Source organism: Austrofundulus limnaeus, unplaced genomic scaffold, assembly GCF_001266775.1.
Source record: "Austrofundulus limnaeus strain Quisiro unplaced genomic scaffold, Austrofundulus_limnaeus-1.0 Scaffold31, whole genome shotgun sequence".
Taxonomy (NCBI): Eukaryota; Metazoa; Chordata; class Actinopteri; order Cyprinodontiformes; family Rivulidae; genus Austrofundulus; species Austrofundulus limnaeus.
The window spans coordinates 39,978-53,815 of NW_013952433.1; the positions used below are offsets into that span (position 1 = coordinate 39,978).

Consider the following 13,838-nt stretch of genomic DNA (forward strand, 5'->3'; position numbering starts at 1 on the left):
GGCATACACACAGTCAGAAAAAAAAATCAAAAAGTTTTAAAAATATGCAAAAATTGTCAGTAAATAAATAAGTCCATTTTAAAAAACGTAAACTATCTTGCTGGTGGAAGGAAAGAATGACTTCTCATACTGGTTGAATTGTAAATTAACATTAAATGTCTCTTTAGCTGAAATGTACTTTATATTACTGCATATTTAACTGTATTCAATAAAACAGAATRATCCTAATTCAGGGTTTCTGCAACTTTCAGTCAATCTTTATGACTTTTTAAAGACATTTATGACAAATTTTTTTATTGTAAAATATTCTTCAAAGTAACTAATTTTATTGTCTTTCACTCAAATTCAAATTAAATCCAAACAAATCCAAAAAAAATAAAATAAACAACAACAAACCACTTTCAGGAACAAAACAACAAGATTCTTTCACAAGTCAAAAAATAAATAAATTTCTTCTCAGAGGCCTGCTGCATGATGGGAGTTGTAGTTTTGCTCCTGAGTGAAAACTGAACTCCTCTGACAGAACTACAGACACAGAACAAACTAACGTTTCAGAAGCAATGAAGGAACAAACAAACACATTTAAGATGAAACCAGATGTATCGTAAGGCTTAAAACAGAACATCGAAACATTAAAACGTTTGAAGACCCAGCAGAAACCAGGATGTTTGTCAGGTGAACCTGCAGCTGCTGCCTCACCTGTGCTCRCCTCCCCCTTCATGGCCTTCATGAGGTCGTTGGCTCGCTCCTGGAAGTGAAGCGACTCCAGCAGGTAGAGCACGTAGTCGTCAAACATGAGGTGGATCAAGTGGAAGGACCCTGCAGACACACACAGATTACTTCACTGCATTAAAAAAACTGAACTAAAACCTAAATAATCTGTCCAGCGGCTGGTGAGATGTTTTGCTAACAGATGACCACACATATGAACAATTACATAATTGTCTGCCGTTCATTATAGCAGACAACAACAACAAAAAATGAGGGACGTCTAAGCGTGTGATGACATCACGTCCTGCGTACATGAGGGTCATTAAAAGGGTTTGTTTCCGTGCACCAACTCACAGACAGAAATAAGTCCGGTGACCCCCAGGGGGGTCGCAGCAAAGCTGAGGCAAGCAGGGAAGCGTCCTCACAACTGTGTCATTGTGCTGCTCGCCCTGTTCGCCGTGCGCATCATAAAAACACTTGCTGGCCATTCAGAGGAGCGGGGTGCAATACTGACCGCTCATAAAATGAGGAAAGAAAAAAAAAACACAAAACAAGACAGAGAAACACGTCGGGAGAAGAGGAGGGGCCAGCTTTGTTGTTTAGCTGTTTGTGCTTTATGAAAACACTGCTACCAGCTGTGGCTTTCAGATTCAAAATCAGGCCAGAGGACAAGAGGAGAAAGAGAATCTATTTTCTTCTATTTTAGATTTTTACTGCTCTCTACACTCGCTGCAAACTTTGTTGCAGCCACGGCCATTTTACTTTCTCCTCCAACTGCAGCCTGGGGAGGAATTTAAAACGTGAATTCGGTCAAAATAACTTGTTTTAGAGATGATATGGGACAGAAACTTCAAAAGTAACTGTAAYCTTCAAAGGCACAACACTTGCTGCTGTTCATCTAAAGTGAGCTGATTATAGTTTAAATGTCTGAAAGTTAACAGATGGTTTTATTATCTTATGTTATCAGGTGCGATTAAAGACCAAAAGAAGAAGACGAAGGGCGGCTGTGGCAGAGTGGTTATGGTCCGTGGGCAAGACACTTCACCCTCCATGCCTGCCGGTGGTGTTCAGAGGGTCCGGTGGTGCCGGTGTGTCGTTAGTCATGTTTCCATCCAATTTTAATTCGAAATTTGAGCAAATTTTAACATTTCGCAAAAAAGGAAACAATGAAATGCGAATCAGACATATTTCCATCAACTGGCTTAAAGCGAATCAGTTACGTCAGACGCATGCGTGTTGTAAACAGGAAGTAAAAGTCTCATCTCAGGACGATGGAGAGAAGCTATCAGGAATGTGTTGCTACTATCGTGAAACTTGTACTTATTCTGTCATTTCAACTAGTTCTGGTGATGTTACTGCTGTCTGGAGACGTAGAGAAAGAAATACGTCTTCATGTTACAGGAATAACTGAGAAGACGCCGACAGCGGGGGGAGGGTCCTGCTGCAGTCGCTCTGGTACCAGGACCGTTAGCGGACAGACACTCGGAACAGCTGATCAACCATGAATGTTCCCTACGTCAGAACTGATTTGACAAATGTGTTTCCATCTCTCCTTTTTTTGCGCATTAACTCTTTTTCGAAAAACCCATAAACCACCTCAAGCAAGCGTATCAACTTTGATGCGAATTAGAGGAAGTTTTTTCGAACCATGTCGTTCCCATTCACCTTTTCTGATGCGATACTTCAAAATGTGCATTAAAAACCTTGATGGAAACACGGCTAGTATGTGAATGTGTGTGTGACTGAAGTGTATAACACTAGGGACTGGCTAAAGCACGATTATAAGTTCAGTCCATTTACCATTAACCAAGAATAACAACATTTATGACTCACCGAAGCTGGGCGCGCTGTGGAGGGTCATATCCCGGATGACTCTGGTACCAAAACACGACCACATCAGCAGAAACTGTTGGGCCACCTTCTTCAGTGACCCGGGCCTCTTCCCCGCCACCTAGAGAGAACATTTCCATGAGAAAAGGAGGCAGGAGGGAGAGGGGGGGACACCAGGCTAGAATTAACCCCTGGGTCCATATTGGAGCTTAACCCTCAGGAACGAAAAACATGTCAACAAGTCAACTATTTAATTTGCCCCCGGGGACACGCCTTCCTATTGAACTATTGTCCGGGCGGTGCAAGGCGTCGCCAGGGCGACCAAATTTTACAAGCCCATATCTGGCACATAATGGACGCAAATGGGAAGCTTGAAGACATCATTAACTGTGCGTGTGTGTGTGTTGGGGGGGGGGTGCTGTGAGGACGCGCAGAGGAGCAACACTCATATTAACACCATCATCTCCTCCGCCACAGCTCCAAACCAAACAGGTTTGTGCCGAGTCGTGTTTGGAYGCAGCTCACCTTGACCACGCAGCGGTCCACCATGGTGTCCAGCCACTCGATGTACGCTTCGATGGGAGACTGCTCCTCCAGGAGGCGGTCGAACTCCTGATACACTGCGGCGGGAGACGGAACATCTTTTAAAGCAGTGGTTCCCAAACTTTTCAGCTTCTGACCCACAAAATACCAGCAGCAGAGACCTGTGCTCCCAGCTGTTGTCGGTTGATAAACATTGTTTTCACGCTGAATAAACAAGAGCATATAACATTATTTATTACAGTGGTTCGCAAAGTTGGGGCCGGGACCCACAGTGGGGTCCTGAAAATATTTTCTTTGCATTAATTACACTAAAAAAATGACAACTAAGACATTTTTTTGCCTTTGTTGTTCCAAAAAACAGTAGTGTACTTAAAATAGACAAAAATTGTGTAATAAATAATTTATTACATTKTTTCTGTCCATTTTAAGTACACTAATCTTATTATTTAGTAAAAACAAAGACAAAAAATGTTCCTAGTTGTCATTTTTTGTGTAACTAATGAAAAAAATATTTTCAGGACCCCACCTTGATGTTTCAGGACCCCAACTTTGGGAACCACCGTTTTAAAGGGGCAATATTATGTGTTTCTCAGGCATATATTTAAATACTATACCATAATAAAGTATCTATGTCACCTTTAGTTGTTATAAAAATACCTTTTTTAAGTTTAATTAGAAAATAAACTTATCTTCTCATCACTTTCTCTTCTAAACACCCTGAAATTGGCCTCTGTGTCTTTAAGAACCACCTTCCGCTTCTGTCCCGCCCATTTCAGCGTGGGGGTGGGGGGCGTGCGCTATGATGTAGTTTACTTGGCATCTGAAAATACATTTCCTCAAAGGTATTTTGAATCACTGAGTGAGAAGGAGCTCAGCAGGCAGTTTAAGTTTCACTTTCAGTTTCACTCTTTGCTTTGTTACTGCCGAGAGCCTGCAGGAGTCATGGGCGGGGTGTGTGGGGAGGGGGTGTGCTCTGCCATGAGGAAGCTCGGCTTGGAGACACGTCCCAGGGGCGTTTCTGGTCCCAAAAAGCGTTTCTGGTCCCCACCTGTCGTTTTGCTCCTCAGCATGGCTTCCTAAAAACGCTGCAGGATTTCTCAAACATGCATGAATGAGTCAAAACAAGGCTTTGGGCATGTTTTTTTATGAGAGTATAACATTATAACATGATATAAAACTCAAAAAAGTGGATTTTATATGATATTGCCCCTTTAAACAATCTGGACTGCGAGTGCAAAAGCGTTCACACGTCAGTGACTCCTGCTCCCGTCCTGAGCTGTAGCGGCTCCTCCCGGCTGTCTGAGAGGAGGCTGAACTCGTTTAACCTTTGGCTCCTCGTCGTCAAAGCTCCGACTCCGCCGGTCGTGGGAATGATTGTTCCCGAGTGTGTTGTTTGTGTGCGTTTAAGTGGACAGAGTTGTAGCGCCGTACTTACAGTGCATAATGAGCTGCCTGTGCTCCTCCTGCGAGTCCTCCATGGTGTAAAGTGTCTGCTTGGTGATGCTGTTCAGGTCCACGTTCCTCCAGTCCTCCAGCATCTGAAAGGTGATATCGGCGCTGTTGATCACAGTCCGAGACGCCTGAGGACAGGCAAATCAAACAATGTGGAACAGTCAAACATCTGCTGTAACTTTCATTTTTCATATAAACTCTGTTAAAATGCTTCAGATGAAAAGCTGCACCTGACATAGATGGTTTAAAGATGTTTGCCGCTTTAGAATCTGAGAGAATCTCCTCGACACTGAAAACAACAACAAAAAAACACGTGTTTGAGTGTACTTTAATATATGAACATTTACTATTTGTTTATTTTTGCACACTTACATTCAAATTTGATATTCCTCAGGTTTTCTGGGAGGTCGTGAAGTGCTATTTTAAGCCACTCATCGAGCTGTTTGGCAAATTTTCGGATAACCTGAGTCAAACTGCAGGCAAACGACAACAGAGAGGACTTCAAAACGATGAAACATCTTCATCTAAAATGTTCATCTGATGAGTAGAACTTCATATTACTGAACAGAAAACACTCATGGTGTTCTTACAGACCAATCACAACCAATAATTCCTCAGATTTAAAGTTCGTAATCAGCTAAAGTTTTTAAATTGAGCAAAAATAACATCCAGAACAAACTTTTTACTCTTTTTTTAATAGGTTTTGCATTCTTCTGACCTAATTTTACAACATTACCAGTCAGTGTTTAAATGGCATACAATATTCATTTTGTTTGTTATTATTGAACTTCATGTTTTGAACATCAAGCTAATAATAACTAWGACTAATATGAGCTAATAATTAGCTAAAGTAAAACGATGTGGTCATAGTGCTTCCTATAGATGGAGTTACTTTATTCATGTAATGGAACAGAGCGGGGTTTTTATCCATCCTCTTTACTCGCTTTATCCTTTCWGGGTCACTGGTGCCCATATCCAGCAGTCACTGTGTGAGGGACAGGATACAGCCTGGACAGGTCCATCACAGGGACACACAGAGACACACAACTGTCTCTCTCACACCTAAAGGCATTTCAGTTACCAATTAGCCTATCAGTTAAGTTTTTGGCTTGTGGGAGGAAACCAGAGTGCCTGGAGATAACTGATGCATGCGCGAAGAGAACATGCAAACTCTACCCAGATAGGTCCCCGGCCGGGATTCGATCCGGCAACCTTCTTGCCAAGAGGTAATAGCTCTACCAACTGAGCCATCGTGCCGCCCCAGAGCAGAGTTTTAATCACTAAAAAATATTTAATAGCCAAACTATTAAAAAAAGTGTCCACAAAAACTAAAACTTAGATTTGATTATAAACCTGAACCATGTTTCTATTGGCAAACGATCAGAGGAACATCACAATAATGAAAATTAAAACCATGTTTAAAAAACAATGTGATAAATATCCATGAGAGAAAATGGAAAATTCAAGGATAAACTAGCGACTCTCACATGTCATCTCCTCACCCTGCCTGGTAAAAAAGGTTTTCTTTCCTCAGTWAAGTGAAAAATATYGACAAAAAGTAAGYAAATTTGTGTTTGGTAGATTATTTCTTTGTCGTAACAATGCTTATCGGTAATAAATCTAATACCATTGTAAAGCCTGTGAATTTTCTTTTTAAATGGAGCCACATTTGTAAGGAACGTGCATTTAAGAGATGAGCAGTAGAGCTGAGGATTGGGTTGTGCACATGAAAAATTTCCCAAATCTCTGCCAATCAGCTTATTTTGCTGTTGCTACCGACACTAGTTTTGAGGTCCTGGTACCCCCAGGTGCTGCCAATCAGGTGCCCAGTATAAGATGTATTGCCGAAAATCATTGTTACAACAAAGAAATAATCTACTAAACACAAATTACGTTACTTTAAGTGTATATTATTTTTCATCACTGACCAATAAGTGACTTTCAGCTAAAAAGATTCAGTCTAACAGCAGCTGCAACTTTTGGATTTAAACTTTAATCAGAAATTCATTTAACATAAACATTATTAGGCAGTGTCTATGATGTTTAATTGTATTTTCCCTGCATTGACTGGATAGTTAATATCTGAAACAACAGCAGTCAACAGAAGACTGACTGTAAGCTGAGCACGAGCATTTAAAGCTTATGAATAATGCAAACACAACCTTAGATGCTGCTTTAATTACCACATATAAACAAAGCAGATGCATGCTGTGTAGTCTGAGCAGTGAAAAAAAGAAAAACAAACTATTTAAATATGCAAATTTAATGCCACCAGAGAGACTACAGACCTGTCAGGCAGTGCTTGCAGGACGGTGGGCATCAGGACCCCGGAGATGGCCTTGTAGAGGATGGAGTCACAAACTCCCACGATGTTCACCACCGTGGGGGAGCCGAGGACGGGCAGCATGTGGGGCGGCATGCCCTGCCAGAAGTGCAGCAGGAAGCTTTGGACCTGCAGACAGGATGTGATGTCAGCGTCACAGAGGAGGAAGAGGGGAGTTCTTTTAAAGCGACATATAACTTCCAACGGGAGAAACCTTGCCTCGTCAAAGTTGGCTCGGATCACCGTGTCCAGTATCCTCTGACAGTGCGTTCTGTACATCATGATGAAGGTCGACACCTGAAAGCAACAACTCAGTATTAATTTGTTTGTCTCACAAACTAAACAGCTTTTTTTTTTGTCTTTCAAAACACAAGTTGTAGCAAAAACAAGAAAATAAATCTGCCTGTGGACCAATAAATACACGTTACGGGTCCAGGGCGATATAAAACGAGCTTTAGAGATCAGCAAAACACAAACCATTTAAAATCATGGCCCCCCTTTTAAAAGCCGGACAGCTAGTACCAGTCTTTTGTCCACTGCTAGATCTTATTATCTCACCCCCCGAAGATTAAGAGTTAGTGAGGAGCCAGCACATAAATCCTCCAGGTCCTTCTCTCAGTGCAAACCCAAATAAAAGAGACCAAGGAGGGGAGCGGTGATGGTAGGGAGAGGTGAGGAAGAGGAGGGGTGGGGGTTGCTGTAAGTATGGACTTTTAAAGCCCCTGTTTACCCTTTCTTCTGGCAGGCTGGCAGGCAAATTTAGATCTTTGACATTTGGAAACTCTGGCAGGAGCGTCCCGAGTTTGGAGCGCGGTGAATACGCCACTGTCTGCTTCGTGACCTCCTTCTTCCCCGTCTCGTTCACCCACGCRGCCCCCTTTTTGGAGTACATCACGTCGTAGTACGGGGACGTCTCCTTCACTGCGATGCCGTAGTAATGGTACCTGAGGAGCAGAACAGCATCACTACAGCGCGTAGGCCAAGGAAAGAGTGACGATTTACACATGATTTATCCATTTTCATCCATTTCAAGGATGCAGAAGCTGGWWGCTGTCTCCAGAAGTGGGGGACACTCTGGACAGGTCAAGTCCATCACATGGACACATAGAGACAAATGAGACAACCATAAGGTTTTGACAATTTAGAGTTACCAGTTAATCTAACATGCATGTTTTTGGTCTGAGAACAGGAGGACCTGAAGAAAATCCACACATGCAGTTTCATCATTAGATCCAATTTTCTGTACTGTWCTGCCATGAAGGATTTTAACATAAGTCGCCGCTTCAACATGTTACACAAAGCTAAATATGAGAAGTGTATTGAAGTTGCAAGTACATAAACAACAGTAAATTTTTACCAGAACCCTGAAGGGGTCTGCACTCAGGGAGTCTTATGCTTGTTGCACTTCAGCTCGCTAAAGTAAATATTTATTTTTTGTTTGCTTCAAATGTTTTGTATTCATATTTATTAAACAAAAGTACAACTGTTACACATGCATTTGAGAATATGTTACACTATTGCACTGTATAAATACCTTTTAAAATGYTAGTTTTATTACATTTGGGTGAGTGTGCAGTGCTATGTGACCTTCTGGTAGAGTCAACCAAAAATAGTCTCCTTCCACCAACTGATGTAAAGGTTCTTAAAACAAACTAGTATGGAGGTATTTTTGTTTGTTTCATACCCAGTATAATTATACAGTGTTTGGTATTTTAAGTTTGTTTGCAAATTTAAAAAAATCCTAAACTTACTTGGACTGGCCTCTTGTCCCMAGTCTTCTGGTAGTTAGTGCTGGAAACTGTTGCCTTATGATCTGTACAATAAAGGAGATAAAAGATTGATTAATTTTTTTTTATTACTGATTGATTTATATAAATAACTGATAAAAGTAAAAATAAAAAGTGAAGTAAAATAGGTGACATAATGATTAAAGTTGTTATTTCTAAAAATAAAAGGGTTAAGTTTGCTTCATCCATTTATGACATTACTTTCTGCCACCTCACCCATCTTCACTCCCTCCTTCCTTGGTTCCTCTCTTTTTGTCCGGAGAGATTGGCTCCTGGGTCCGGCTGCCGGTACAGAAACTTTAGCAAACAGTGTAGCTCTCCATTGTGTGGGATGAAAAAAGAGGCCAAGCTGTGAAGTTTCTGTCAGGCCCCTGCTTGATAAATGAGCAGACAGGGAGGCAGTCCGGGCCCTCTCTCGTTGTTTTGTCCCGAATCAATGAAGCCTTCCTAAAGGACACCCCACACTGCTCCAGCCACTGATCTAACATTCCGAAACATCTCACCCTTCCAAATTTCCTTTAATTACACATTAATCCAGGCCCCTTCTCTTTTTCAATATCTTCCGACAGGAGCTGTGGAAGGGCGGGCGGTTTGGGAGGGGGGCTGAGCTTGGGGTTGGGGGCTGGGGCCGGAGTCCGGGGTCCGGGTGGATGGCTGGGGGTAGGAAGGCCGAGGAGCTTCTTGGGGTTGTGGGAACAGACGAGAGCCCGTGTCCTTTGGCTCTAGATTATGTGTTCACACTGAGCCGCAGCTTCAGCTTCGGCGGCAATAAACCAACCCAGGCGTGAAACGCTCCTGAATATTTTAATCTGCTTATCTTAAATCGTCAAAKGCAGATTATTTATAGCTTTTAATTGATTCCGCCARGAGAAAGCCAAGTTTGAAATCTCACCTTTCCAAAGCTGGCAGCGTTGACGGGCTGCGTGTCGTGTTTCTCACTGAAGTCCAGGTAATGCATGTAGAGGGCACTTCTGGGGATACACACACCTTCGGCTATTTCATAGTTTTCCTCTAACCTGCAGGACGACACACGAGGGGATCACGACCCTTATAAATAAACTCTAAACATATTAACATTTCAGGTAAAACACCTGCTGTAATTCTGACTAAATGGGTAAAATTCAATGATTTGAGAGTTTTCTTCATAAGAAGAAACAGAAAAACAAAAATACTGGAGGAACAGAAGAAATCATTTTGGATCAAACATCTAAAGATATTTTCTTGTTAATCACCAGTGGTTACAAGTACGTTTAATAGTAAATAGTTCAATTAATGTTTCAATTACAACCTGAAATGTTGAATATTTGTCAATCCTTTCATTTCACTGTCTGTTTTTTAGTCATTTGCGTTAAATAAGTAACGGTGTTTTATTTTAAAAATCACAATCACAACTTTACAATATGATTTACTCTGACATACTGACACGTCAGTATTATTTAGAGCCTTGTTAAAAATCTAAACAGCTTATTGTGATAAAAACAGGAGGTCATGGTGGTTAGTGTCTTTTTAGTCCGTTTTTAAGGACCTGATGCAAACACCTTAACTACAACAACCTGATAATGTGTTTGTAGAAGTCTGTTCTGGGCAATTTCTGCCTCAAAAAGGTTCAGAAAACAAAACAAAACAAAACAAAAAAAGACTTAATTTGATGCAACTTTTTTAGAATAAAACTGACAGAGAACTGAGCCCTGAGGTGCACCGGCAGCTTGAAACAAAGTCTAACAAGTTCAAAGTACTGTTTGTTTTTCATTTTTCATCACAGCAGTTTGTGTAAAACAAAATATTATTTCCTTTTGTTTTATTTAACAAGTCAATAAAGACGTATGAACCTCGTTCCCATTAAAGTTCAGCTGGGAGGTATTTTACTGAAGTCTGTTTTTTTTTATAAGACTTTTACTTTTGTTTGAGTTAGTTTACTTTCTAAAGACTGTTTTACCCCCAAATATTTATTTGACAGCTTTACTTATTGGTTACTTTACAAATTCAACACTTTTGTCATTGAAAAAAAAAAAACAACAAAAATGTAGTTTTATTATAATTTAAACTCTATAGCAGCTACTCATTTTTATTGTCAGTCTAATTGCAAGAGTAAACAAAACTGATTCTAACAATGATCACAACCAGCAGCAATAACTTCTACCTTYAATGTATTTTTCAGATGTTTATGTCACTTTTAATACACAACTTGAACTTAAAACAAAGTACAGGGGTGGTATTAATGTGTATACTTATCAAAGTAATAAATACTTCCTTAACAAGAGGCATATTGAAAAGATGTCAGAGAAAAAGCTAAGAAATTACTCTGTTGTTATTCATCATAATGAAACAATGATTTGTTTAAAAGTAGTTATTTTGTTTGTTTAAAATACACAAAACTAGAATTAAATATAAATATTCAGATTGTGGGGAAAGCAGAAAATTATTTTTCTGAAAATCAAACTAAAAAAGAATAATTACACAGATCTAAATTTAGAGCTCAAACTTTTTTTTAATTGTTTAAGTCTTTTAAAATTCAAATAAGTTTATGGTTATAATATAATGAAGTTTATTACTAATTTCCACAACAGATAATATGATTATATTTTTCTGACCAGTTTAAAAATAAAGATTTATTATATAAAAAAATTGAAATCAGCAATAAATAAGACATTCCAGACGAGATCTCTGACGTGACTGATGGGGGGAAAAAATCCACATTTTATTGTGTTTAATGAGTAACAGTTTGACKCCGAGGTTATTTTAATTCTGTCAAAATAAGATTAATTAGTTCAGACGTTTTACTTATAAACCTCACAAGGTTTCCAAACAAGGTGTTTCTGCCGTTTCACATGAAATGTTTCAGATTTTACAGCACATAGAGCAGATTTTACGTCCATTAGTTTGTCTTTTGTGTCTTAAGTACATGACAAGAAGAAAAAAATATTAACATTTGTTTTTAATAACTCACCACTCCAGAGTGGCTGGTGTCGAATGTGGTTTAGAGGCTCTGTTATTTTCTTTTTCTTCATCTGAAAAAAAGGCGACCAAAACAAATTAGTAGACGAAGACACACAAACACACATTTTTTCTCTCTCTCAAATATCACACTTTGGTTCAGATGTTTGAATGAACCCAGTTTGTTGAGCAGAAGTGGTTTTCCTGCTTACGTTCATCGTTGGACATGTTCCCCAGAGACGTGTGGCTCGAGTATCGCTTGTTCTCACTTTCGTTGAGGCACCGTTCAATCCAGCTCTCTGCAAAAACATACYAAGAAACAATTTTATTTTTATTTTACAAGAAAACAAAACAGAATGGTCAAACGGTGAGTCCTTTGGCTTTTGTGTTTCTGCTGTCAGTAAATCTCTTTTCAGCCCCATCCTGCAGGCTATATTTACACAAACAGCATCCATACAGGACATTTAAAATGTCKCTAATGTGACGGCGAGGAACCACAACAATCGATTGTATGGGCAGTGCTGCAGCCGTGGGTCTATTTGAGATGTTTTTCAGCAAGACGGCAGGAATCCAGCATTGTTACCCCACTACCACCACCACCCCACCCTTGTGTGTACGAGCGCACACACAAGCTTGAAAAAAAAAAAGCGCCTGTGAACATTACTGAAGCAGTCTGCTGGAATAGAGGCTATTGTCCCGTTTTAATTTCTACTTAGAAATAGCTCGACTGGTGTGCTTTCTGTGCAGCAAAATAAAACGCTTTCATGTWGAAACTCCCTGACGGAGTGAAAATCCATTCAAAACTCGAAAGAAAGGGGATTCAGGGGTCCATAAATGTCACCAAGAAGGAAACAACAKATTCACGATTCTTTTTTTGTTTGTTTGTTTTATTTTGGGGCTTTAAAACAATTTCAGAAGCTACATTTTACTCTTGACAAGAGTTTTATTCCTTAATTTGACCCAGTTAACTAAAATAATTCAACAGAATGAAGGAAAAGTGTGAAAACGTCCATCATAAGTTGATGTTTCTGTTATAAATCAGTATTTTACCAACTCTCCACTTGATATTTATTGTTTTCTAACRTTTTTTTTTCCCCACAGAAAGTGAAGTGAAGCAGTTTGTTGCCAGGACAGACTGTTGGCAGGACAACGTCTTGTTGGTCCATCCAATGAAAGCAACAGAAAAATCTAAGTTTTAAAAGTTTGAAGCRGAAGATTCTTCAATTTGATGTTTCGTCACAAAAACAGACCAAACATCAAATTTAACACAAAGAAGGAAAATGTAAAGTTTCTGCAAATAAGATATTTTTCCTCCTTTTTACAATTAATTTACTTTGTACAGTCTTGTCAACTTAATCCAACACCCTGCTGCATAAATAAAWGACAAATACTCCAAATACTGTGTGAATTTAAGTTTTAACATTTAATCAAACAATAGCAGCCRAGCCATTCTTATTTCTTGTTTGTTTTTCTCAAAAACACAAAGAGYGAAAAAAACAGAAGAACTTGGAAGCGAATCAGTGAGTTCGCTGAAGTGAAGCTAATTCTCCACACAGACTCAGACCTCAAGCTTCATTTGCCACAAGAACAGATAAGTTGGGGATAGAAATAATTGGATTAAATATGATCAGCCTCTGAGACGGATCTTTGGTCATTTACAAACACGTTCAGGACTCAACTGCYCTTTTCTACGAAAATATGCAAAGTTAGGGTGCGACAATCTTTTAAAAACCTGACAAACTGATAAATTAGTCTAAATATTTCAGTTTCTTCATCCGTTRGCTCATTTTTAAAGAACAGATTCTCAAAAGTGATGGTTTACTCTTCCAGTTTGGGGGAACAGGTGCACCCCGTGTTGTTGAAAAAAATCTGAACCTGCAGAACAAGTGTGTCTCATTAGACTTACCAGAAATGTGGGACAAATAAAAGCTTCTTCGTTAAAATCAAAAAAAAAAAAAAAAGAAGAAGAAGTATGGGGGAGCATCCAGAAAAGTCCAGAGGAAAGTTTGAGAGTTTAACAGGACTGACCTGTGGAATCCATATCCGGCTCCTCCAGCAGCCCGCAATGCATCCTCTTCCCATCAACGACGCTGCCTCCTCCAAGAAAATGGCTCGCTGCGCGTTTTTTCCCCCTCCTCCGTGGCGCTCCCCTCGTCTCGCTCTGCGTTCCCCGTGACCACTGCCCGTCACGGGAGAAGTTGAGGATCTGAGGTTCGCCCAGAGAGGGGTGGTGTTGGAGGACAAGAAGAGGGGGGGGG

At 40.0% G+C, this 13,838-nt stretch overlaps 1 protein-coding gene across 3 annotated transcripts in view; it reads right to left on the bottom strand.

Annotated features, from left to right (window-relative positions):
• rfx4 (regulatory factor X, 4) overlaps positions 1 to 13,832 on the bottom strand; it is a 19,359-nt gene extending 5,527 nt beyond the window's left edge. For 2 of the 3 annotated variants that reach the window (XM_014005478.1, XM_014005477.1), the window contains exons 1-14: positions 13,609 to 13,832; positions 11,793 to 11,879; positions 11,594 to 11,654; positions 9,539 to 9,662; positions 8,611 to 8,672; positions 7,590 to 7,803; positions 7,079 to 7,156; positions 6,825 to 6,988; positions 4,909 to 5,009; positions 4,767 to 4,825; positions 4,520 to 4,664; positions 3,067 to 3,161; positions 2,545 to 2,662; positions 700 to 819 (exon numbers count right to left, since the gene is read on the bottom strand). In XM_014005478.1, coding sequence (XP_013860932.1) covers positions 700 to 819; positions 2,545 to 2,662; positions 3,067 to 3,161; positions 4,520 to 4,664; positions 4,767 to 4,825; positions 4,909 to 5,009; positions 6,825 to 6,988; positions 7,079 to 7,156; positions 7,590 to 7,803; positions 8,611 to 8,672; positions 9,539 to 9,662; positions 11,594 to 11,654; positions 11,793 to 11,879; positions 13,609 to 13,651 — 1,471 coding nt within the window. In that variant the 5' untranslated portion in view covers positions 13,652 to 13,832. The other variant, XM_014005479.1, reaches the window with a different exon arrangement.
• Between the last annotated feature and the right edge of the window lie 6 nt (positions 13,833 to 13,838).